This window comes from Bactrocera oleae, chromosome 6 (genome assembly GCF_042242935.1).
Source record: "Bactrocera oleae isolate idBacOlea1 chromosome 6, idBacOlea1, whole genome shotgun sequence".
Taxonomy (NCBI): Eukaryota; Metazoa; Arthropoda; class Insecta; order Diptera; family Tephritidae; genus Bactrocera; species Bactrocera oleae.
In genome coordinates, this window is record NC_091540.1 from 61,139,042 (window position 1) to 61,163,989 (window position 24,948).

Sequence of the window (24,948 nt, forward strand, 5' to 3'; positions counted from 1 at the left end):
AAATCAATTTGGTGCTCTTCGTACTCCCTCCCTCGTCAACAAACTACAAGTTGTCACAACAAATGTTTTCGTGTGTGAATAAGCGCTTATTTACGTACTAGTTCTATCAGAAATGTACCTCACCTGAAACGAAATAGCTGATGAGATTGCCAAAAGTGCCATCCACTTGACAATACGCAAGTCGCTAAAAACGATACACAAAGTTTCCAAAAAGACTGGCAGACGGATCAGGGTGAGATGGAATGCCTTAGGGGCAAGCAGGATCGCTAAGATCATGTGCAAGAGAGCGGAGGGAAAGCACTGACTGCAGGACGGTTGCCTTACTGGCATCACATGCGAGCTGTATGGGCATTATTAACGATGACACATGTAGAAAGTGCAGGGGAGTAAGCATGAAAGAGACGCTGGAAAACTTCGCTTGTGCTTGTGTTCGGCCTGATCTATAACTAGGCTTAGATAGTATATAGGAGCTTCGCAGTTCAAGGAACTGGATGAAGTATCAACAATGGAAATCAAGAGTCTATTAAACTTCACAAAAAAAGCAAATGAACCGCCGTAGAAAACAAAATAGTGATATGATGATTGTAACGAAAAAAATGTTGTATATAATTTTTGCAGTTAAAATATATTCAATAATTTATGACGACAGACCCATCAGATAAAATTTATTACCACTGCAAAGTGCAATGTATAAGTCTGTTTGCTTTTGTTTTACATTTTTATTAAGTTTAGTGATTCACTTAAAATAATCGAATAAGCACAACTTAAAAACTACCAAATTTCACTGATACCTCTGAAGCGTCCTTACGATAAAAGTATAAACACTGCTGATGTCTGTGTAGACGCCTGGATATCTGGAATCCGCACATTCCACACCCCAGGATACAATTCCAGCTTGTTGTCCGTTACATACCATTGGTCCGCCAGAATCGCCTCCACACGAATCTTTTCCCGACTCCCATGCACACAGCATACTCCTAGTAATGCGTGCAACACCTGCATATCTACGTTGGCAAACGTTTCGACTCAGCACCGGCACCCAAACTTCTTGTAATTGCGTCGGAATTTTGCCATTTTCCTTTGTATTACCATGACCAATAACCAAACATTTGGTACCAGCAGCGACTGGTGTCTTTTGCAATTGAATTGGTGTGAAACTAGAATTCGGTATGGCAGAGGCAAGGATTAACACTGCAACATCGTAGTTTGTAGTACGTTCATTGTATAAACTTGAGATCACCACTTTTTTAACTTGTCTCACAATTCCTTCATCTCTTAAGCTAATAGTGTCAGCGTGAACTCGTAATTCCTTTACGTTAACGTCGCTGACACAGTGGGCTGCTGTGACTACTGCATTATTCCGCACCAACGATCCACCACACCAGAGTATGCCTTCATAATGTACACGCACAAAATAAGTATATTTCTTCTCTGTAACCGAACTGCCACCCACAATTCTCTCGCCAATGCCTGTGCAAAGCATATGGTGCCATGATAGATATATCACTAGTTGGAAAATTAACTTTAGTTTGAAAGCCATAGCGTTGTTCGTGGAAACTGAATACATTGGCAAGAGTACATTGTGTATTTATTGAAGTCAAGCCTAAATTTTTTTTTTTTTCGCAGGAAAGAAAGTTACTAAGATTTATATTTACACGTTTTAACATTCTACATTATATCTGTTTTTAATTATCTCATAAATATTTTAAGTATTTCTTAGTGTCTTCAAACTCATTCACTCACAGTTATGAAAATCCCGAACAATATCGTTGATAACAGTGTAAAAATCGTTGAAAATTGCACGCCGTATACCCTACAATTCGTCTCGTTCGTTCGTTTATTCATCGAAACCTATAATTCTCATCGCGTTTAAGCGAGCTTATATTTAGTAGAATTCCCTGAAGCCTTACAACTTTAACCTTTTTTCTTTCTTTTTACGTGTTCTACCATATATAACCTGCACAACCCTGAGCTTTAACTGCGGGTATGAAAACTGATGCTGGTATTACCTTCTTTAGTATTACGTATGTAAAAATTACTCATTATTTCGAATCACGTTTCTCTCGTGAGCAATTAGTTTTATTATGTAAAAAAAAAAAGTTAGAGAAAGTTATGACTAACGGACAATTAAACATTAATTAACAAGTACGTCATTGGCACTATGGAATATTTAGATGTTTTGTCAAGGTATTTAATTTTAGCTGGGAAACTCTTTCATGCTACAAATTACATTGCTATGGGTGTTCTTATTCTTATAGCAATATTGACAGGATTCAAGTAGTGAATGAATGCCAAATGAACATCAAAACAACGCACGTATTTTATATGATGGATTTTCTATAATTTCACACAATTATGCACTTAAGTTACTGGTCAAATGTAAGCTGTCTTTGCAGGTTTTGATCTCTTTTACTTTGAAAACATCTTTGGCCTAATGCAGGATGTGAAATCTAGTGAGTGAAAGAAATGCCATAGGCCAATAAAATCTATCAAAGCATTTCCAGACTTAGACTTATTTTTAAATAGACAAATTAAGGCCCCTATTCCGCTTTTCAACCCAACTGCATTTTGGTTGAAATTGAAATTGCTGTCAAATGAAATTTCAGTTGAAGTGTTGTCAAACTTCAACTTTTGTTTTTGGTATTACGGTTTTCAACTCTGTGCCAGTGAGGTTGACAAGAGTTTCAAAAAATTTCAACTGCTAACAAGCAGTTGTAGTTAAACATTAATGAATTTATTTAGGAAAAATATTAATAAAAATTTGAAAATGCGTAAAAAGAGTATTTTATTTATAATTTCAAATTATTTGAATCAGTTATTATGCACAAATCCATAGAAAGGTGAAACATTTGTTGAGCACGTGGCGTAAAATCCCGAAACTGGACGAGACAGGCTACAATTTGGAAACATTAAAATAAAATTAAGGCGCCGTGGGAAGTGTGTCGAATATAAAGAGTCTATACAATCTACTACTCCTAGAAGTATACTTTTTAAATAAAATTACATTTTTGCAGCGTTTAGCTCCTCTACAGTCCTATTCACAGCTCACAAATATGGTGTTCATAATATAATATATAAAAGCAGGTTTTGTAACAATCATAAATATCATTTTATAAATTATTTACCTTTTCGTGAGCAATATCTGTAAAATCTGCATTTTTTAGGTTAGCAACACCAATCAAATCTTCGACTGAAAATAGTTGAAAATCGTAATACCAAAAAAAAAAATTGGGTTGATCTGAAGTAGAATTGCTTCAACTGTAATTCAACCGAGTGGAGTTGAAAACCGTAATAAGGGTATTCATTTTTGGCGATTCTTCAAGCCAAGCAATACCGCATTGGACTACTTTTAGGCGTCTGTTGATATACTTTGTTCCCAATCACCACCAAAAGGCTAATATGTATTGCGTCTATAACTTCACATATTCGTGCGTTTCTTTTTTTTTAATATTTAAACGTTTATTTAAGAGCATGTACATAAAATAATATTGTTCAAAGTATTGCTCATCTGAAGTTATAATATTTTCCCATCTTTCTGAAAATTTTTGAATTCCATGCCAGAAGAACTGTGCTTGGCGCCTAGAAAAAATCCAGCCCACATTTTGTTATTGGGTGAGGCAAAACTTCTCAGCAGCTGTTTTCCAAATAGTTTTTAACCAATCTTCCAACATGTGGCCTAGCGTTGTCATGTTTAAACGCGCGTTCAAGCAACATTTTTGACATTAAAAATCATCTTTCAACGTCTCTTGGCTTCAATTTATATGGCACTCCTCTGGCAGTTTCATATCTTCATCAAAAACGCAGAAGAACAGTAGCTTTGGCACGAATGGTAGTAATATTAGAATAAGAGAATAGTAATAAAGTTACGACCCAAAAGAATTCAACAACATTTCTCCTTACCGATTGTATGCTCCGAAGTGTTATTACCAAAAATATGTCATTTGTGACAGATCATGCCACTTACTTATGGTGAATAGAAGACCATCTTCTCAGATATAGTTTTAAGAACGCTCTATAAAAAATTTTATTGTAAAAGCGTTCTAACACAAAATACAGGTACATTAGAGACTGGACGTATTTCAAACAAATTATGAGAGAGAACGCTTTCAAAATTACAATATAAATGAAATAGCGTAATTTTCAACTCATTCGAAAATATGCTCGTTCGTTTCATCACTGTCTAAATGTTAGCAAATTATTGTAATTTTACAAATTAATTTTCGAAGCTTCTTCATGCATAGTAATTTAGTGCAGAATTGAAAATCTGCCAATCTATATTATTTCAGTCTCATTTTATATGTATACAAGTATACTTATTAACTAAGTTGATTATGTTGATGCAATATAATATTATAATACCTCCATTCCCACTAACTCCACCTATTTTAACTTAAATTTAAAATATTATCATTAACAAATTTTTATAGCCTCCTAACAGTGTTTGTACAGTATATGCATTAACCACTTCTTCACCATATTTAATCTCACATATACACCCGGCGAATTAGCGCGACCACATTCACGGCCTTTACCCCACGACACAACGCCGACCAAGCGACCACGCGCCACTGCTGGCCCACCGGAATCAGCCAAACATGCATCTTTTTGACCCGGCACCGATGCACAGAACATCGTGTCGGTTACATTTCGATAATCCCCATATATTGCTTTACATTGCTTTTGCTCTAAAACATGAAGACGCACCGTCTGCATATGATTCGATGGTAGAACAGCATTCTCACGCGTAAGACCCCAACCGGAAACGGTAACGTATTCGCCTTGTGCGAGCGCAAAATCACCAATTGTTATCGGTTTGATATTCACACCTTGTAGTTTAGTATTAAGTCGCATAATGGCCACATCATGATCGAATGTGCGATTATTATACTCGGGCGGTACGAATACCCGTTTAACCGTACGCCAATTTTCCACATCAGATAACAAAGTATTTCCACCGCGTACAACAAAATCATTTGGCAAATGATGGCTGATGCAATGGGCTGCTGTTAAAACACAACGTGACGTCACCAATGAGCCACCACAATGAAAAAGGCGATTTAAACGGATATTCACGAGATATGGCACTTGTTCGATTCGTGCTGGTTCACCGCCGATGATTCGCCGTTCGCGTTGTACTTGTAATTCGCTAGTTGTCGGGTACGTCAAAGTCCTTTGCATGAGCAATATCAAGAGTAGCGTTGGCGAGAATCTCATTTTGGAGCTCTCAAACTAGCGTTATGCTTCTCCACAACTGCGGCACAACTAATGTTAGAAATGTACACCAATTCTGTTTTTTATAATGCCTAACAATTAAATAAATATTTGTTGCCAAGGCCAATATATGTAGGCCATGTAATTCAAGTTACAATATAAATATTTACATCGGCTTTACAAGGCTTAATGGCAGTTGTTGAGCGCCTGAGTGGAAGTGGATTAGGTAAATATGCTGTCTTAATGTAACAAAAGCAATATAAATAAATAAATAGTGTTCTACAACAACAATTGAAGATCATGGACGCGGTTGCCTGAAAAGTATAAAAGGTTGACTGGAAAGCGCGACTAATTTTTTAAAGCAGTACTATTGCAATACTTCTAAAAAACAGACAGTGAAAGTGGTCGGTGCAATGTCGAAACATAAAACGTGTTATTTTGGAATTTTGCTATTTTTCCTAATTACATACAATTATTTTCCACACATTACTGCCACAAATATAACGATTGCCAATGATGTTCGATTATTAACGAACAACACGATAACCAAGAAGATTATGGGCGGTGATTTCGTATCGATAGGGGCCGCACCGTTTATGGTTAATATACGTCTGGATAATAGATCTATGTGCGGTGGCACTTTATTGCGTAAAAATTGTGTGCTAACTGCTGCTCACTGTGTCTCCGGCACGCCTGCCTTTCGTTTCGACGTACAAGCTGGTGCAACGATACTCTGGAATCGTAACAAAATGGCCGCTGTGCAGTCCATTTTCAAACCGCGGCAGTATAGGGAAAGAACGAAAAATTTTGACGTAGCCATTTTGCGTTTGGATAGACCCTTGACTGGTCAGCGCGTGCAATTGGTCAAGCTCGGTAATACCAATGTGAGACCGGGGCTGCGTGTACGTGTTTACGGTTGGGGTAATCGGCGTGAGGATGGTGAGGGTGCTGTGGCCTTGCGTGCCGCTGTGTTGCGTGTTATGAGACGTGACAATTGTAATCGCAAGTATCGAAAAGGTGGTGACGACAATTTAAGTAGAACAATGTTTTGCGCTGCTTCGGCGGGCATAAACGATTCCTGCGAAGGCGATTCTGGTGGTCCATTAATGTTTCGCGGTCGGCAGTATGGGATCGTTTCGTGGGGTGTTGGCTGCGGTCGTCCGAACTTTCCTGGTGTCTATACGAGCATAAGAGCTGTACAACCTTGGATTAATAAAATTGTTGCACAGCATTGTCAATAGAAACTACTCATTTATTATTAGAATTTATTTGGTGTTGGTTTGGATGTATTATTTTAAAATTAAAACATTAAATATGGCAACTATTAAATGTTAATAAAACGAATCTTCAGAACCAATCATAAACAGACGGTACTGTCCACTAAAAATCGAAAGGTTTTCGATGAGCGTGGAAAATAAGAAGTTCGGTGTTACGTCTTTTATCAAGCCCTTGCAGGAATATTAATATTTCGTAAATCAAAGTATTTTCGGCAAAATTGGCGATCCTTCCTAAACACTCTGATATGAGCGCCTGAATCTGCTATGAATGCAGAGTTGGAAAAGTGGCGCTTTTATTTACGAATCGAGACAGCGCTTAATTGCCAAACTGATCGTCGACGTTTCAATCCACTCTCAAAAAAAAATTAACCGAAAATATTTTGTGACGACTGCGTACAAAAAAGTTGGTTGGTCTCACCAAGAAATAGCACTACTAGCTCAACATTTGCTTTTCTCAAGTTGGTATATCTGTCATGAGAACACATTCAAAGTTACAAGTCATTCTGTCAATTAATTCTTTGTTTACAAGTCATTGAGAGTATTTTTTTTTTAATATGGAAAATAAATTAATATCGCGCAGTGATTAGATTTTTTGTTTAAAAAAGTTTAAAAGGGTATTTATGAACAATTGTTAGACATGTTAAAGGAGTCCTCACTTCAAAACGCACCGCGGCTGGTAAATTTAAACCTGAAAAAATTCCTTCGTGGAAAGCGTTTCCCTCGAATGAAGAGGCTATTACAGCCATAGACCAGTAGTTTGCAGAGCTTCCGGAAAGTCATTATAGGGATGGCATAAAATTATTGGAGTATCATTGGAATAAGTGTATTGAAGTTAAGGAAGATTATATTGAATTTAAAAAAATATATATTTCGTACCAAAAACAGTATTTTTTTCAATTCGAGCGCAGAAACTTTTCAACCAACCTGTAGAAGTCGTTTAAATTCGTCTACCATACAATTACCCATTATGTCTGTATTACATGGTAGTAAATAGTCTTTTAATTAGTTATAACGAAAATGAAAATATTTCGCTATATTCTAGCATCGACACTTGCTATGCTGTCTATTCCTAGATTGAAACAACTATTTTTATGTTGGTGTGAACTTTGATCTCCATATGTCAATTAGTAGAGAAAACTTGCCTCATGCTAGACTGGTACTAAAAGACCTGAATCTTTTGCAAAAACGGCGTAGAATAGAGGTCCAAAGGGTCAAAAGGGATGCTTGACAACGTTGCTGAAGACACCCCATTTAAGAAGTGCTTCATTGCTGGTGATAACACGTGTGATTATGAATAAATCGTCGAAGCTGTCCAACAATCTAGCGAATGGCGCTCCAAAGATGTGACAAAACCGGTAAAGCCAATATTCACTGAAGGCACCGAACGCACCAAAGCCGAAGCTTATAACAAGTGTATGGAAAATTGGATTAAGGGTTGGCATGCTTGTTTTGGTTCAGTAGCCTACAGTTTACGAAATAAGTATATTTCGAAGGCGATAATAAAGATTTGTATTGTCAGTCCGGATCAAATTTTAATCAGACAGATGCGATTAGACACCGCACTTGATTAAACCTTTTCAAAATCTTGCTTTAATAAAAAAAATGTCTTCAATGTGACACACCTTGTTTACTAAGACTGTTTGGTAGATCGTCTCAATACTAAATTATTTTGTTTTCAACGCAGCTGTTAAAAAATTTATGAGTAAAAAAATATCCATGTTAATCCAATAAGGAGTTTTTTTTCAACTTTTTGTTGGGGGTTTTATAAATATTGATATGCAAATATTTTTTTTTTTTTTTTTTTGAATGATTCTAAAATATTTTTTGTAATTCTAATGAGCTAATATATGTTTGCCCTAAATTAATAAATATATATACATGTTGCAAAAAATCCATTATTTTTTTCAATAAATTTCTTTACTAATCGATATAAGTGCTATCAAGTCACACTATATGGCGTTATAAAGATAAGATTTCGTACAAAAAAAGATAGACTATTATATAGTTTTTTTGTTGCTTGGCCCGGTTGTGTTGGAGCATGGACTCCAGCAAAAAGAAAATACAGAGTATTTTATGGTTTTTCTTCGATAAAGTCGAAAACGGAAGCCATTCGGCTGAAATACGAATGCTGTTTATGGTCCTAATACTGCAGCAGCCGACTACGCGTAATTTTGGTTTCGTTGGTTGCATGCTGATGCTTTTGATGACAAAGCTGCACCATGCTCTGGAAAACTAATTATCGAAAATATCGATAAAAGAATGCAAATCGTCGAACCCGACCATTTATGTAAGCACTGTTTGCATTGCCGTGGGGCTAAGCATTGCACAAAATATCATTTGGAAATATTTCAAGAAGGTTGGATGCAGAAAAAAGCTCGATGTATGGGTATAACACGAGTTAACACCTTATGGACCGAATTTGTATCTTCAAATTGTTGCTGAATCGCAACAAAATAGCTGCATTTCTGTTTATGGCGAATGTTTTTGCCGTTAAAAAATTCGTCTCAAAATAAGCTTGTGAAAAACGACTGTCTCAGACCATTTCATTGTAACTATGCTAAAAAAGCCTTCAATTTAATGAAAATTTAATGATTTTTTTTAATAAACCTAAAACTATTAATTATATAAAAGATTTCACCCACTTCACAATCATTGAATTAATGTTCACATTTCCTCGCTCTCCCGCTCTTTTTCAGTATTTCTCACCACAGATCTATCGCCCGGTCGCCAGAAGTTGCATTCGCACATACAAATCGACACTGGCGAATTATCGATGCAAAGTTCGAATTCAGTGCTTTATTATGTATTCAGTTTGGTAGAGACACCAATAGCGCTACAGCAAAAGACATCCTACGTCCTTGACATACAACGTCCAAAGACAGCGACTACCATGACACAGATTGAAAGTGGCACAACCAGTAGCGTGGAAAATTCGCCCGAAAATGTACGCAATTTCATTCCACCCGTTGATGTGCAGCCGCTCACGATCTCAACACCAGTCCAGATTGAGTTCCTCGACGAGAGCAGATTACGCAAAACGCGCGAAGACACAATCAACATAAAATGTGAGCTCGACTTTCGGTTCTCAGCACGTTTTTATACGCTTAGCAAGCGACCGCTAACGAAGGTCTATCGTGGTGAAAATTTCTTATTGCGCGCCAATATCGAAGTGCGCGCACCGATCGATATTGACATACTAGAGACGTATTTCATTTGTGTAAGTGTTTTTGTGTAAATTTGTAATATACTATTAAATATATATTATATAAATATATGTGTATGTATATGTTTTTTCAGGATCACAATTTGGTGCAGTCGACGTACAGCTTTAAGAGGAAAAAGTTTACGCAAACCTACCGCAATCGCGACAAACTCGAGGACATAATCGTGCTACGTACGAATGCCGCTAGCAGCGATTGGTCCACTGCGAAAGATTTCGAACGCACCAAAAGTGGCGACATGCCCTCAGAACTATTCAGTCGTTCCAGACACGCGCGAAAACTCAGCGCCATTAAGAATTTGCAACGCGATGCGGTTGCGGGTGTTGCAAGCGACATAGTCGCCAGTACGCACATGAACAAGCATCTTATGAGCAAAATACCGAACAACATGACAATAATAAATAATAGTGCCGGTTCTACGAACTCGCTGTTAGCGGCGAACAATTCGATGACCGCTTCGGGTTCATCATTTGATGAGAAATTTAACTCCATATCGCTGGAGGTGACAGACGGTGTTGATAGTGCAGCGACACAGTCGGCGTCGGCACGTGCATTAAATACGCGTGTTGTCTTCAATAAAGCAATAGAAGCGATACAAGTTACCGGTCACTGTCGTGGTTTCTTCAAACGTATCGTTACGGCCGAACCTGAAACGCAAGCCACAACAACAACAATACAACAGCAACCCAATTTCGGTGTATATTGCATTCGTTGGCGTCGTAGCGGCCATAAAGAAGAGAACGAATCGAAATTTCTCATACAAGGTCTGGAGATTGAGGAGCCGCCTTTGAATATTTACTGCACCATTGAGGAGAAAATGTTCGTAAAAATGCCTATGACCTATAAGGTTGTATTACGTAATCCCACCTCGAATGTATTGCATTTGGTAGCCACCCTAAGCATTAGCATAGCGGATAATTTTATTTGCTCCGGACACAAGCAGGTAAGTGCAAAACAACTCAAACATGTCATTTAGAGAATATTAATTTTTTTTTGTTTTTGTTTCTAACTTTTCAGCTCGATATCTCCATTTATGCGTATAGTGAAAAAGAGCTGGTCTACAATCTCTACCCATTATGCGTTGGCTGGGTGAACTTGCCCGAATTAACAATAGAATACAATATGAAGGCCGATCCTAACAAAGACGACTCGCATAACAATGTGCTCAGCGAACTGGTGCAACGCTCAATACCGAAGAAGGTGTTTGTGTTGGTAAATAAATACAAAAAAAAAAGTACAATAAGAAAACACGTTAACTTCGGCTGCACCTCGCAGAGCGTTAACACTATCTACGCGAGAATACTAGAACAAAAAAAAAAAACGATTTTAATTCTTTGGTTATTCACCGACGCAGGGAAAATGGTCTATAAATTGAACAACTTAAAGCAAAGAAACTGAAAGCACTCATTCCACGAATTGATATATAAATGATTAACGTGTTGAAATTCATCGAGTTAGCCATGTCCATCTGTATATATGCGAAATAGTTTCCCGAATTTCAAGAGATCGCTCTGAAATTTTGCACACGCCTTTTTCGCCACAAAAAGCTGTTCATTTGTCAGGATCGCCGTTATCGGACCATACATACTAATTGATCAAACAATTTTATTTAAGGAGCTATCTTCACGAAACTTGCCATCCATTATGGTTCAATCTCCGTACTAATTGTTCAGTTCGGACCACTATAGGTTATAGCTGCCATACAAACTGATCGATCAAAATTAAGTTCTTGTATGGAAAACTTTTATAATTAACGAGATATTTTCTCAAAATTTGGCATGAATTATTGTCCAAGATAATGCTACAATCTACGAACATATTGTTCAGTTCGGACCACTATAGGTTATAGCTGCCATACAAACTGATCGATCAAAATTAAGTTCTTGTATAGAAAACTTTCTAATTTTACATATCTTCACGAAATTCGTTATGGGAAACGGTCTAAAGAAACCTTACCTTCGTATTTTAACAAACCTGCTTAAAAGTTTACAAGCAATTTCGAATTTTCGTACGTCATTTAATTAAAATCAAGTAAACAATTTCCACATAAAACAATTGCAAGTGCTTTTTATTGTTACTAAAATTTCTTCACTTTTTGTTTACAAATGTATTTTCTTCTCAATTGCAGCCACCGCTGAAGCAACAGTTAAAATAAATAAGGATTGCAGTGTAATTAGTGCGCGGCGTCGAGTATCTGCTGTTTAATATTTAGGCTAAATAGTTTGAGAATGTCGAAAATACGGTGTTTAACATAGATATGTATAACAACAAACTGAGGAATATGTATGTAAAACGGTTTTGATATTCACAAACAAAATGGATATCTATTTTGTGAACTTTGTAAAAAAAAAAAAAAAAAAAAAAAAAAAAAAATATAGAAATTATTGAAATTTAGTAATTCTAAAGCAATTTTACTGTAATATCTCTTAACCATTGTTTAAGTAAGGAACCACACAAAACTTATGTATGTAACGGCATAGATAACATTTAATAGACATCTAGTGTTTACAGTATATTTTACATTACTGCATAGCAACATATTTTCTTATACACTTATTGTTTCGTAATTTTTATTTTTTTTTTCTGTTTTTTTTTTGACTGTTTTTGTGAGGGTTATACATATTGCATAAAGTGTGCTAATTAAAATACATTAATTATTATTATAGTAGTTTTTTAATGGTTATGATACAAATGTTCGTACTAGCATTATAGTGTTGTGTATAACTAAAATTAATTTAAAATGTAACTGTGTTAAAGAAATCTAAATTCACCTTAATAAAACTACAATAAATAGAAGTGTTGTTGTATTTTTCTACACTGGTTGGATGTATTTACCATCGGATCAAATTTGAACCCAACTGAAAAAAAAATGGATTTTCAAACACTGAAATACAAAACTTTATTATCGTCTTCAAAATAGGCGCCTGAGTCAATACAAGTACGCCAACGCTTAATCCAATTTCCCATATGCCACGACTTTAATGACCTGCAATATTTTCATTTTCAGAATTTTGGTTTTTGCGGTTTCGGTTCAATTAATTGGAGCGCCATTCGCTAGATAAATACACCCATGCTTCATCACCAGTAACTCTACTGAATGTAGGGTCCTCAGCTATGTTGTCAAGCCTCACTTTTGCGACTTCCACTCGACGTGGTTTTTTGCAAAAGATTTAGGTCTTTCAGTACGAGTCTGACATTGATACGCTTCCTACCCAAAAAATCTAACCGAAATGTGTTGAGTCGGTCCATAAGAGATGTTGAGTTGCTCTGGACAACTAATATGAGGTAAGCTTTCGATGACTTCACGACCTGAAGGCCTTGTACCAGTAAAATATTTGTGTTCGTGCTAAAGTAGACTACCCGAAGCACTTCTGCGTCATCTCCAATGTTGACGTAGCCGTTGAAACACAAAATTTCTAGAAAATTCGTTGTTAAAGTTTTTTCCATAGTACAAATCGTCGGACAAACAGCTGCGAAATCCTTTTTACATGAGCAGTAAAAAAAAGTTGTACCAATCTAGTGTTTTTTGTAACGATTCGGATTTTAAATGTACCAGTCCGGGTCAATTTTGATCATATGGTATGTATGTGTGTTTGTATTTATATTGTATGTATCTATGTAAAGTGTAATGTATGTGTATAATTTCAGCACTTAAATCTCATAGTTATCACGGCGTATCACTTGTTACTTGAGGTGAATTTGAAAACACCTCTTCTTTGGCTGCGATTTTCATTCTGCAAAAATTAAGAGCATTTCTTTAATACATTATTGTAGCCATTACAAAATTGCACTTTGCACTCACCAATAAGCGATTACCAAACAGCATTTTTGCTTTGTCTTCCTCCTGCGGTGACGAACGTTCGCCAGCCGATGTACCTGGTTGCCGTCGATGTATTTGTAATTTCTGCTTGATTGCCTGTGATAATATCACGCGACGACTCACTGATTTCATAGCTAATAGCAAATCAAGCCAGGTCCAAGTGACATTGTGGTATTCAAGTGTTGGTATGACGAGCGAGAAATTTGTTATGTCCTCAAGATTTTTCTCTTTGTTGCCTTTGTAACTGACACGCACAGGCACTTCTGGAATTTTTATATAGATAAACAATTTATTCTTCTCAGCACGCTCTTTCATCTTTTCCACATCGTCTTTTTCGATTTTCACATAGAATTCCGAGTCTTTCGAACTCTTTTTGGTTTTCGATGGTTTCTTGGTGGTTTTCGTTTGCACGGCCGATGATGAGGAGGAACTGGAGGAATTCTCTTCAATATCATCTACAGTCTCCGTTTCGGAAGCGTCGCGATCGGGAAAACAGAATTTCAACATGGTGCTGTAGAATTTTTTCGTTATAGCAATAGTGATGGGCGCCACATTAATTTCGAAATGCTCCTTCACCGATATGCCACCCACTGGCGGTTTCTCACGGCAAAAGACGCGCAACACACGCTTATGCGTATCGATTGGCATATCTTTTTGGATTTCTGTGGGCATTAAGACTTCGCGATAGATCTCACGCGGTATCAAATTGCTCATACGTATATTGCCCAGTTCAAGTAAATGTTCCACGGAATCGTCACTTTTCGATTTTTTCGTATACAAAAAGCCACTAAGCACCAGATCGGATATGCCGATTTGACCATCGGTTTCTGTGAGACGCCACTGTGCGCGCTTAAAGCAGATCTCATTTGCACGCACGATGGTTAACGATTTGTCGGAGCGCACCTGGTATTGAGAAGAGAGAAAGAGAGCATTAGATTTGAAAATAAATTATATACAATTAATTTCAAAGCAGATGTTTTTACACCCACTCACATTCGATATTTTGCTTAGCTGCGACAGCTGTGTTTCCTTATAGCACAACAACATCATATCGAGCTCTTCGCTGAGCGTATTCAATTCCTCTTTACTTTCGCGTATTTGCAATTGCACACGTTCGAATTCGTGTCTCAGCTCTAACGTGTCGCCCTCTTCCGCACGATCCTTGCCGATGAGATGTATGTCCTTCTCCAGCGAACGGATTTTCATCAATAAACTGCGTATCATGGTTTGTTTCTGTTGTATCGGTCGCTTTTGATCCTCCGTGGAGTGTAGCTGCAGTTGAAAACGCATGCGCGCCAACTTCTCCAAAGCCTGTTTGCGTTGCGGTTCAACGTAAAGCAACAGATTGTTTACAATATCTAATATCATAGCATATTGCAAGGAATTCGTGCAGACGTCAAGATCGTGATGCATTAAAGTGAACGCATCCACTGGATCGTCTTGTTTCTCCCACGGTGATAGCGTTTCCTCGGATGGTGGTGGCGGTACTTCGGTTATGGAATTTGGATCGATCGTATCGCCATAGCTGACGTAGAAGAATTCACATTTACAACGCGAAACAATACGTTGCAGCTGCACAGGCTGTGTTTCACCCGGATTCTCAATCGATAAGGCACCCACAGTCTCCGACACAACACCGCCCACACTGCGACCACTACCGACTAGATGCGGAATGTCTGGCAAATCATTGATCACAGTATCATCTTTATCCTGAAAAAGAAAAAATTGTTAGTACTCTAGTATATATAGAATTGGGCATATCAAAATTATCAGTATGACAGACAGCACGAACTGATTTCGTTCCCACGAAGGCAAATGCACGTAGTCGGAACGGAATCGGTATAGATAGGGATTATTAGCCATTGAAACATTGGGCAACACCTGTTTGCCAGGAAGTTTGTAATACCCAGAAGAAAATGTCGGAGACACTATAAAGTCTATATAGAAATGACCAGCGTGATGAACTGAATCGATTTATGTCCGTCCAAGCGTCTATCGGTATATACGCACACTAATCCCTCAGTTTTTGAGATAAAAATTGAATTGAATTGAAGATGAAAAATTGCACACGCCATTTTCTCCCCAATAAGCCGCTTATATGTCGGAACAGCCGATATCGGACCACAATAGAATATAGCTGCCATAAAAATTGACCGATTGAAATCACGTCCTTATACGGGAAATTTTTTCATTTGACGAGATATCTTCACGAAATTTGGCATGGAATATTGTCAAAGGCAACCGTACAATCTCCGAACGAATTGTATATATTAAAGGACTAGGATATAGCATATAGCTGCCATACAAACTGTCCGATCAAAATCAAGTTTTTATGTAGAAACTTCTTTATTTATGTGGATATTATAGCTTCGACCGAAGTTAAGGTTTTTATACTCTTGCAACATGTTGCTACAGAGTATAATAGTTTTGTTTACCTAACGGTTGGTGGTATTACCTAAAACTAATCGAAATAGATATAGGGTTATGTATATATAAATGATCAGAATAACCAGACGAGTTGAAATCCGGATGACTGTCTGTCCGTCCGTCCGTCTGTCCGTGCAAGCTGTAATATGAGTAAAACTTAAGATATCTTGAGGAAACTTGCTACACATTTTCCTTGGCACCATAAACAGTTCGGTACTGTAACTACTTTTGAAACCTCTTACGACAGTGTAACAGGGTGAAATCCACCAGACGAAATATTTTTCAAGCAGTTGGAAGCATGTATATGACTTTTGCTATCTGATAATTAGAAAAAAAATTTAAAACCGTTAGACGAACGGCCTTTTCGTTACAAGTAAGAGCTCATACTTGGACAGCCTTTCTGAAAGGTGTCTACCAACCTATTTTTCAAGAGTACGAAGCCAAAACAAACACATTCTGTTTTTTTTTTTTGACTCACCCCAATATATCTGTCATACAAAGTATCCGATTACAATCTGGTTCCTGGAAAGAATATTTTCTATTTGTGAAGGGCTTCGGTGCAACCAAAGTTAACATATTTGCATATATATATTTTTTTCATAGGGTCTCAGACGTTCCCTTCTGGGTATTACAAACAACACTTAATATACGCTGCTCAGGTTATAAATATTTAAAAAAAAAAAACAAAAAAAAAACAGAATTTAAAAACAAATTACTATTTTATTTTCAAAGGGGTTACTGACTTGGCTAAATTTAAAGAAGGGTTGTGGACTTGACTAAATGTAAACAAAAGGGTCATTGACCTCATAAAATGTAAACAAAGGGGTTATTGCCCTCGAAAAAATGTAAAGAAAAGAGTCATTAACCCCATAAAATGTAATCAAAGGGGCCAATGACCACAAATGTAAACAAAGGTTGTTGACTTGACTAAATTTAAACAAGGGTTGTGACTTGACTAAATGTAAACAAAAGGGTCACTGATCCCATAAAATGTATACAAAAGGTAATTGACCCCTTAAAGTGTAAACAATTCATTACTCGAAAAGGCCGATGTCGGACCACTATAAGATATAGCTGTCAAACAAAGTGATCGGTCAAAATCAAGTCCCTGTCAAGTCGGAAAGATTATTGTCCAAGGCAACACTACAGTCTACGAATAAGAGTATTTCACGTTTGAAACCACCCGATATTAACTCGACCTTACCTCATTTATATGTATTATGCTTACCTGAATGTTATCCACCGTCAGCCACATGATTTCCTTTTCAATGAGCGAGTCATCTTCACCAGCGCTCACTGTGGCATAGTACTGCATGCATTCGAGCAGACCCTTCCAGGTCGTCTTGGATACCAGCGATCTATCACGCCAAACGGGACGGTGTACACGTTGCAGAATCTCCGCTTTCGCCGCGCTAATAATTACATAACCCGATGTCTCACAACCCTTAAGCAACACCTGCGAATTAACCAACGATATGGACCAATTCTCATGTATCACATCTTGCGCCGAACATGCTTGTAAACCTTGTAGCTGCAATTCGCGCGATTGCGTGCTTTGATCGTCGCTGTAAACATTAAATTTGTGATCGGCCTCAGCTATTAGCTGCTGCAGCATTGCCGTTGCATGGCTGGCGGGTTGCACCTTCTTGATGGCGCTGTTGGTATTGGTAACTGTAAGTTTTAAGTGAACATAAGTATAAATTTGACAGCTTAAAAAATGTAAGACTAACTTGGTAACACCTCTGTTGGATTATTTGTGAGTGTGATTGTGCTATCGCTACGCTTATTTTTAATAACATTCGAATTAGTCTCCTTGCGATAGCTCTTCACGGCCTCTGTGGATAGATTATTCTTAAGCTTCTGTGACTTCATGAACGAATCGAAAAGCGCAAACGCCACATCACGATTATTTTTCGTCCACGCGCCTTTCAGATCGTAAACGACTAATTTATGTGTGGGTGTGGTATTTTTTGTCTTCGACTCCTCCTCTTGACTGCTGCCGGTTTGTATGAGCGCCTCACGTCCGTACGACACTTTGGCCACGCTTAAAAAGTAAAAACGCACTATTTTGAAGGCATCCCCCACACTGGCCAAATTTTCCGCACTACTATCGAGTTTCTCGGTTAGTATGCTCTTCAACCATATTTCAGCGTCATTCAATTCACAATTCATATACACGGTCGACCAGTCAGCACGCGGCCTGTGAATCAGCCCATCATCGATCGGGCATAGCGATAAACAATATTCAGAACTAAATGACACACGACCGCCGTTTAATTGGAAACCCTTATGCAACGCATGTGACATCCAATAGAGTACTTGAAAGTGATGTAAGCTCATTTGTAGATTTGCTTTCTTATAATGGCGACTAAGTTGTTTTTTGCGTGGACGCACATTGTTAAACACCGGGCCGCGTCGTGTGGGACGCGTCACACCGGACAGTATAAGCTTGAGACTCTCGAACCAACGCAAAGTGCTGCCGTACAGAACCAGGCTTGGAATATCGATTTCCACCTCCTCGCCATGTTTCGGTTTCGTTTCAAATGAAATCCAAATATTTAGATTAAGCGAACGGAAGGCGCGAAATGAGTCATGCACTTGATTGCTGGAATACTCGGGCAACTTGTCGGGCGCACAAGGCATAACGGCGTGATGATCATTTGGATTGGCCAGACAAACCCAATTTAATTTGAATGTTAGCTTCAGATTGGGAAAGTGCAGCAGGCGGCAATCGTCGTAACGTGATGCTGTACGTACCGTTATCTAGAAAAAAAAAATGTCAAAATGCATAAAATCACATCTCACATCTAAAATTCTTAATACTTACATTTAGTTCACCTTTGAACATGATTTTCGCATTTGTCCACACAATGCCGGCATTGTTCCAGGTAAGTTCCATTTCCTCGGTTGTATTGTAGGGATCCAAAGAGGCATGCAACAAAACTGTGAATTGCTTAACAATCATTGTTAGACGCCCGTGAAACAGCAAGCGCATTTTATCCCAAAAAGGCAAAGGCGGACTTGGATCTTTCGAGGGTGCTGAAATTTTCTCGAAACTAAGATTACACTGCGCCATCACTGGCTCCCAGCAGGGACCAAAAGCATAGCTGCAAAACTCCAGTTCACAATCGAAATCGTGATAGAATTTCTGCGACGGCATGCTGCGCTGTATCACATCTGTGCCGAAGGGCTCGCCAACTTCTATGAAAACATCACGCTTAGCACGCTTCGATGCTGCTTGCTCAGCGCCGCATAAATTACCAAATAGGCGCATTGATTTAACATAGAACATGGGTTGTGGAAAATCACTGCAGACAAAAAAATTCATTTAGCTTTAAGTACATCCAAAAAAAATATTTTATTCAATAATATTTATGGTTACCGCAGCATAAATTTCCACTCTGTGCAGCTAATATTCACGCTGCGGCACCATAGTGTGGTGAATTCCAAGCCCTCCTCCGGCCATGGCGTTTCACAGTCAATGTCGCGCATTATACGCGTCACATTATCGGTGCCATGTAGCGATGGATCGGCCATTGCCATTATTTCCACATCCGTCATAATCCATGCCAGTAGGCGCGTCCGCACCGGCCCACTCTCTCGTATTTTCTTCGAGCGTTGTATATAAATTTCGGAATTTTTTTGCACTAAACTAGCATAGAGACTTTCTATTGTGCTCGCTGGCACCAGACAACGTTCAGCGATTTTCTTATCGAATATAGCTTTGCGTTTCAGACCCTCCAGATATTCATCCACAAGCAGCACGTAATTGTCACGCAATTTCACCTCGAACGGATCGTCGCTGATTTCGAGCAAAAACTCTTTGATCTTAAAAAAACAAATTTTCATTTAATTAATTAAATCTTATTTTCTTAAAAGTATAATAAAAAAAAATATAATAAAATAAAATTACAAAAATGTGTATATAAAAATATATAAAAAAAATTGCTACACATATAAAAAAAAAAACAAATTATATATAAGTAATAAAAAAATTTTGTTCAAAAAAAAAATATAATAAAAAAAATAAATATAAAAAAAATAAAAATAAATATAAAAAAAATATATAAATTATATTAAAAAAATAAAAAATTTTAAAAACTAAAAAATATAATAAAAAAATAAATATAAACAAGAAATAAAAAATATAAATATTAAAAAAAAAAAATTATATATTAAAAAAAAAAAAATTATATATTAAAAAAATAAATAAATAATTAAAAAATAATAATATAAATAAATAAAAAATATATATAATAAAAAATAAATAAAAAAACATAATAATAATAATAAAATAAAAAGCAAAAAAAAAACCTTTAACTTTGGCTGCACCGAAGCTATAGCTTTCAAAGATGCATAAAACGGTATAAAAAGATCTTAATCTTGATTTTGATCGGTCAGTTTGTATGGCAGTTATATGCTATAGTAATCCAACCAAACAGTATGTTCGGAGATTTTAGCGTTGTCTCAGAAAATAATAATAAGAAAAGGAGTGTGCCAAATTTCATATCAATATCTGAAACCTCAGGGACTATATACATATATACAATACTTTATAGGGTCACCGAAGTTTTCTCCTAGGTGTTACAAAGTTACAACTAAGCTACAACTTTCCTAAAAATGTATTAGAATTAATAAATATAGAGATTTACTTGTATGACCATATCGCTGGGCAGCGGTGAGCTAGCGGTAAACGGTTTCTTCTTGTAATTATGCACCAATTTCAGCCATTTAAAATGCGACACGAACTCATTTTGCACCGCGTCATAAAAATCGTGATCGTAGGGAAAGATGGCCTTCAAATGAAAATAAAGAAAGTTAAACTAATTGAGAGCAACATACTACCATAGGCATACCTTAAAGGCGCCAATTGTTGTTACCCACACTTTGTTCGTGGGCAGCCCAAAGCCCTCGCAATTCACACGCTCCTGCGTGAGCATATCCAAGCGTGGTAGCGACTGCACATCGATTTCCTTCAATGTAAATATGTGCTGATCATCGATTTTGATGAAAAGATTTTCCGCTGAGATGAAATTCGCTTCTTTGTGACTGAAGAATAAATTCTCCACAAACCATTGCATCGTATGCCGTTCGGAGAGTTTAATCTCGAATACCGTGCTCAATTCAGCGGATAGTTCGATGATCCACTTTTTTTTAGCATGCGACATCTTCACTTCTACCGCGTGCTGCGGCAAAGCCAGCTCGGTGCGCAAATCGCTCATGTCACGTGCCAAAGTCAATATGTGCATATGCAAATTGGCATTCCACATGGCCTCCGTATTACTTGGAATGTAGACCGACACTTTGTTCTCGCTTTTTTCATGTTCAATGCGTATTGTTTTACAGCTAGCGAATATGTCGGTGAAGTCATTAAGACATAGGGATGAAGAATTCATTGAACGCATTATGGCCATTTGAAAATCCTCAAATTTAAAGCTGGACACCTGTTGCTTACGCGATAGCGATATGTCTGAGAAGCTTAGGAGCAGACAAGCTTGATGGTGATTGATAAAATATGCTGTGATGTCCTTGATGCGTGCTGATATCAATAAACCACCATCAGATATGGAATTTGTGCCGACGCTTTGCACACGTGACACACGCTTGCCAATGCCACTTTCGGTGGAATTAAGACCACCATACTGTTTTATACAATTGACAGACTTCACTATAAATTCAGCAAGACTCATACTATATTCCGTGCGTAGAGTGTGTATAGACACCTCTAATTTCGTGACACTTGCGTATGAACTCAATTTCACCAAGCTGAGTCCGAGAAAAAATGGCGAGCCTGGAGAATGTGATTTCTTCAAATTGTTGGTGTCATTTATGGAATTCCCCAAGGACCACCATAATGATTCAATCATTAATTCTGTGCTCCAATGACGCTGATTCAAGAGCAAATTCAAAAGTCGATTGCCATATAAGGAGCTGCGTTTCTCTTCGATTTGTTCCAATAGGAATCTTGTATGACTAACGCTCATAGCAGCGTTTTCATCGTCCAACTTCATCAGCACGGAAACGTTCCAGAACTCTGCACAGCCTAAAATAGGAAACCAAGAAAAAATTTTAAAATTTCCATACAAATTATTCAGTTTGTATGGCAGCTATATGCTATAGTGGTCCGATCAAAACAATTTATTCGGAGTTTATAGCGTTGCTTTGGACAATACTCCATGCCAAATTTGGCGAAACTATCTCATCAAATAAAAGAGTTTTCCATACAAGGACTTAATTTTGATCGTTTAGTTTGTATGACAGCTAAAGTGGTCCGATCAAAAAAATTTATTCGGAGTTTATAGCGTTGCTTTGGACAATAATCCGTGCCAAATTTGGCGAAACTATCTCATCAAATAAAAGAGTTTTCCATAGCAGGACTTAATTTTGATCGTTCAGTTTGTATGACAGCTATATGCTATAGTGGTTCGATAACGACGGTAGCGACAAATGAGCAGGTTCTTGGAGAGAAAAGGACGTGTGCGAAATTTTAGAGCGTTAGCTCAAAAACTAAGGGTTCACGTAAGTGAACGTATATACAGACTCATATCGACTCAACTTATCGCACTGATCATTTATATATATATGCATATATTTTATTGGCTCTCCGACGTTTCATTGTATAATAATCAAGACTTGCAATTCAATAATTCATACCTTTAACCACTATGCGCTTCAATATACCCTCAAGTATGCCATTATGCGCCGGTTTGGACGTTATAAGCAGCGGATCCAGTATATTCTCATTAGGTGCTGCATATAATGTGTCCGCACCTAAATGTTCCGACAATGAGCGTTTCGTTACATTTAAGTGTAACGGCTGTTGACTTATACGCTGACGCGACAAGAAGTTATTGTGTACCCAATCGTATATTTCACAATGATTATAGATTATTTGGAATGTTTTAAGCATGACATATAAATTTAGTATATCGTTTTCCAGCTGAGAAGAAATCGATAAGTCAATTTAGTTTACAAACTTTATTGTATGATAGTAACGTTATACTCACCACGGAATCAATAGTAAATTGTTCAATAAATAGTAACTTTTCATATTTAGTATCAATGTCCAAGTGCTGTAATAACACTTTGGTAAGCAATGTTGGAAGATGTGCATTTTCATTCAGTGATTTCGAATTGAATTTCCCAGTAATCTAAGCAAGTGTATTGCAAATACATAAATATATTATATAGCAAAGATAATCATTAAACTTACACTGAACAATTGAATTTTTGCGCTAAAATCATTTTGGGAATTCTCTTTCACTGCCGAAAAGGTAGCTGCTTTGATCACAAAATTGAAATTCTTGGGTATGATGGGTGAGATCTTCTGATATGACTCGTTACTGAAGCTCTTTCGACGCTGCGAAAGTGAATTAGCCGTACTTATCACTCTGCTCTCTAAATTTTGTTGTGGTTTTGTACGTTGCTTCGCCTCACTTAGGAAGTCGTATAAACTACCGTGTATGGTGGAACGTGCATTATTCATTGCCAAAGAAAGTTTCTAAATAATAAGAGAAAATGTTTATAGCATGAAAATATTGTTTGTAAGTCCATTTTGCTTACGTCCACAGACAAAGGACCTTGCGCAAATAGTGTGGCATCTAAGGCAATGTCGAAGCTAATCTCGCCCAAACAAGGTTGTATCTTATTTAGATTTTCCAAAGACTGTCGACGTGAAGGACAATGTCTTAACATTTTCGCCTGAAAATTAAAAAAAAAAAATTATATGCAGGAAAATCAATATAAATACATATCTTACCTGAGCATCATTAAGCGCCGCATTAACTAATAAAGTTTTAGCGTTATGCACAATACTGCCATCTAGATGTAACTCCCTAGCTGTTGCATGTATGAACCAGCCCGGATCGAAATTGTTATTCATAAGTACTACGGAAATATTATTTATGTGCATAGCCATAAACTAAAAATATACAAAATTTTTGAAAGGTATGTTAAATATACACAATTCTGTAGATGAACGGTACTACAATAAATATAATCAGTCACAAAGCAAGGTTTTTTAAATTTATAGATACGTAAATGCACTACACTTTTTACCTGAGCGAACGTCAGTATACTTGGCGGTACTTTAGCTCGCCGAAAATCTGGCACATCTTTTTCCTCCTCCTGGCGAGCTTTATTATGCAGACGCTCAGAATCCCGTAGTGATTCTGCGGTAACATCATTGCTCTGTATATCTTTGTTTATACGTATGTCTCGTATATAGATTGATAGCAACTTGGTAACCTCTGTGTTAAAAAAGCTGCTACGAAGACAAACTTCTTCAATTTGCTGTAAAATAATTTATTATTCTTAGCATAATTGTCTTCATATTATTAAAATTAGTGCTTACCACAATAAATCCACTTTTACTGACATCTACATTTCGCAACGCAAGATAACGTAAACTAATACTTCCAATTCGTACTTTTACCTTAAATTTTTTAACTAGATACCAACTGATTCCCTTTGGTAGAATACTGAATATTGTTGAAAAGTCATCAAACTTCTTGCAAAAGACATTTAATTATATACTTACCAATATGCCAGTAAAAATACTAACAAAACCAATATTATTAATTTAAGCAGCATTTTTTAAAATCATCATTTCTATGCACTTTTCCTAATTGTCCATCGATATTAACGTGAATTTTGAGATGTCTGAAAAATAACTTTGTTGACGTTTCCCCACCTTATAAATTACAACAGCTGTTTGTGCTAGTATATGTCAAGGAATAACATTTAAATACAGGGTGCTGATATTTACTGTTAACAATGTTTAAAATGACCATGTAGTAAACCTAAATTAACCTAGAAACAAAAAGATAATTGTTAAATAGGCATTTGTAACTTAAACATTATTTTTAATAGTTTACAAGTGAAAATTCATAAATTAAATAGGGAAAACTTCAGTATAACGTCCCACGCTTTCGGGGATAAAATGGGTATGGGCGGATATAGGAGATCCTCCAGATCAAGAATATATATAGAT

The 24,948-nt window shown here is 37.0% G+C and overlaps 5 protein-coding genes across 6 annotated transcripts in view; 2 read left to right on the plus strand and 3 right to left on the minus strand.

The window, feature by feature from the left end:
• gry (trafficking protein particle complex subunit 11 gry) overlaps positions 1 to 12,505 on the plus strand; it is a 31,509-nt gene extending 19,004 nt beyond the window's left edge. For both annotated transcript variants that reach the window (XM_014238755.3, XM_014238756.3), the window contains exons 13-16: positions 9,185 to 9,705; positions 9,786 to 10,652; positions 10,727 to 10,921; positions 11,838 to 12,505. In XM_014238755.3, coding sequence (XP_014094230.3) covers positions 9,185 to 9,705; positions 9,786 to 10,652; positions 10,727 to 10,921; positions 11,838 to 11,864 — 1,610 coding nt within the window. In that variant the 3' untranslated portion in view covers positions 11,865 to 12,505. The remainder of the gene's footprint in view (positions 1 to 9,184; positions 9,706 to 9,785; positions 10,653 to 10,726; positions 10,922 to 11,837) is intronic.
• On the minus strand, positions 600 to 1,661 carry LOC106620297 (trypsin). Its single transcript, XM_014238758.3, has one exon. It carries the CDS (start codon positions 1,565 to 1,567, stop codon positions 782 to 784), a length of 786 nt encoding a protein of 261 aa, XP_014094233.3. The 5' UTR covers positions 1,568 to 1,661; the 3' UTR covers positions 600 to 781.
• LOC118683394 (trypsin-1-like) lies at positions 4,395 to 5,214 on the minus strand. The gene has a single exon (XM_036375868.2). It carries the CDS (start codon positions 5,212 to 5,214, stop codon positions 4,432 to 4,434), a length of 783 nt encoding a protein of 260 aa, XP_036231761.1. The 3' UTR covers positions 4,395 to 4,431.
• LOC118683395 (trypsin) lies at positions 5,443 to 6,586 on the plus strand. The gene has a single exon (XM_036375869.2). The coding sequence runs from the start codon at positions 5,625 to 5,627 to the stop codon at positions 6,450 to 6,452; it is 828 nt and encodes a 275-aa protein (XP_036231762.2). The 5' UTR covers positions 5,443 to 5,624; the 3' UTR covers positions 6,453 to 6,586.
• On the minus strand, positions 11,749 to 24,634 carry hob (bridge-like lipid transfer protein family member hobbit). The gene is made up of 17 exons (XM_014238754.3): positions 24,496 to 24,634; positions 24,310 to 24,436; positions 24,015 to 24,248; positions 23,716 to 23,877; positions 23,520 to 23,657; positions 23,170 to 23,457; positions 22,964 to 23,107; positions 22,611 to 22,896; positions 20,813 to 21,999; positions 20,609 to 20,752; positions 19,339 to 19,784; positions 18,784 to 19,264; positions 17,687 to 18,719; positions 17,185 to 17,627; positions 14,523 to 15,239; positions 13,512 to 14,432; positions 11,749 to 13,443 (listed from the first exon to the last, which is right to left on the minus strand). The coding sequence occupies exons 1-17, from the start codon at positions 24,546 to 24,548 to the stop codon at positions 13,387 to 13,389; spliced, it is 6,861 nt and encodes a 2,286-aa protein (XP_014094229.2). The 5' UTR covers positions 24,549 to 24,634; the 3' UTR covers positions 11,749 to 13,386.
• Between the last annotated feature and the right edge of the window lie 314 nt (positions 24,635 to 24,948).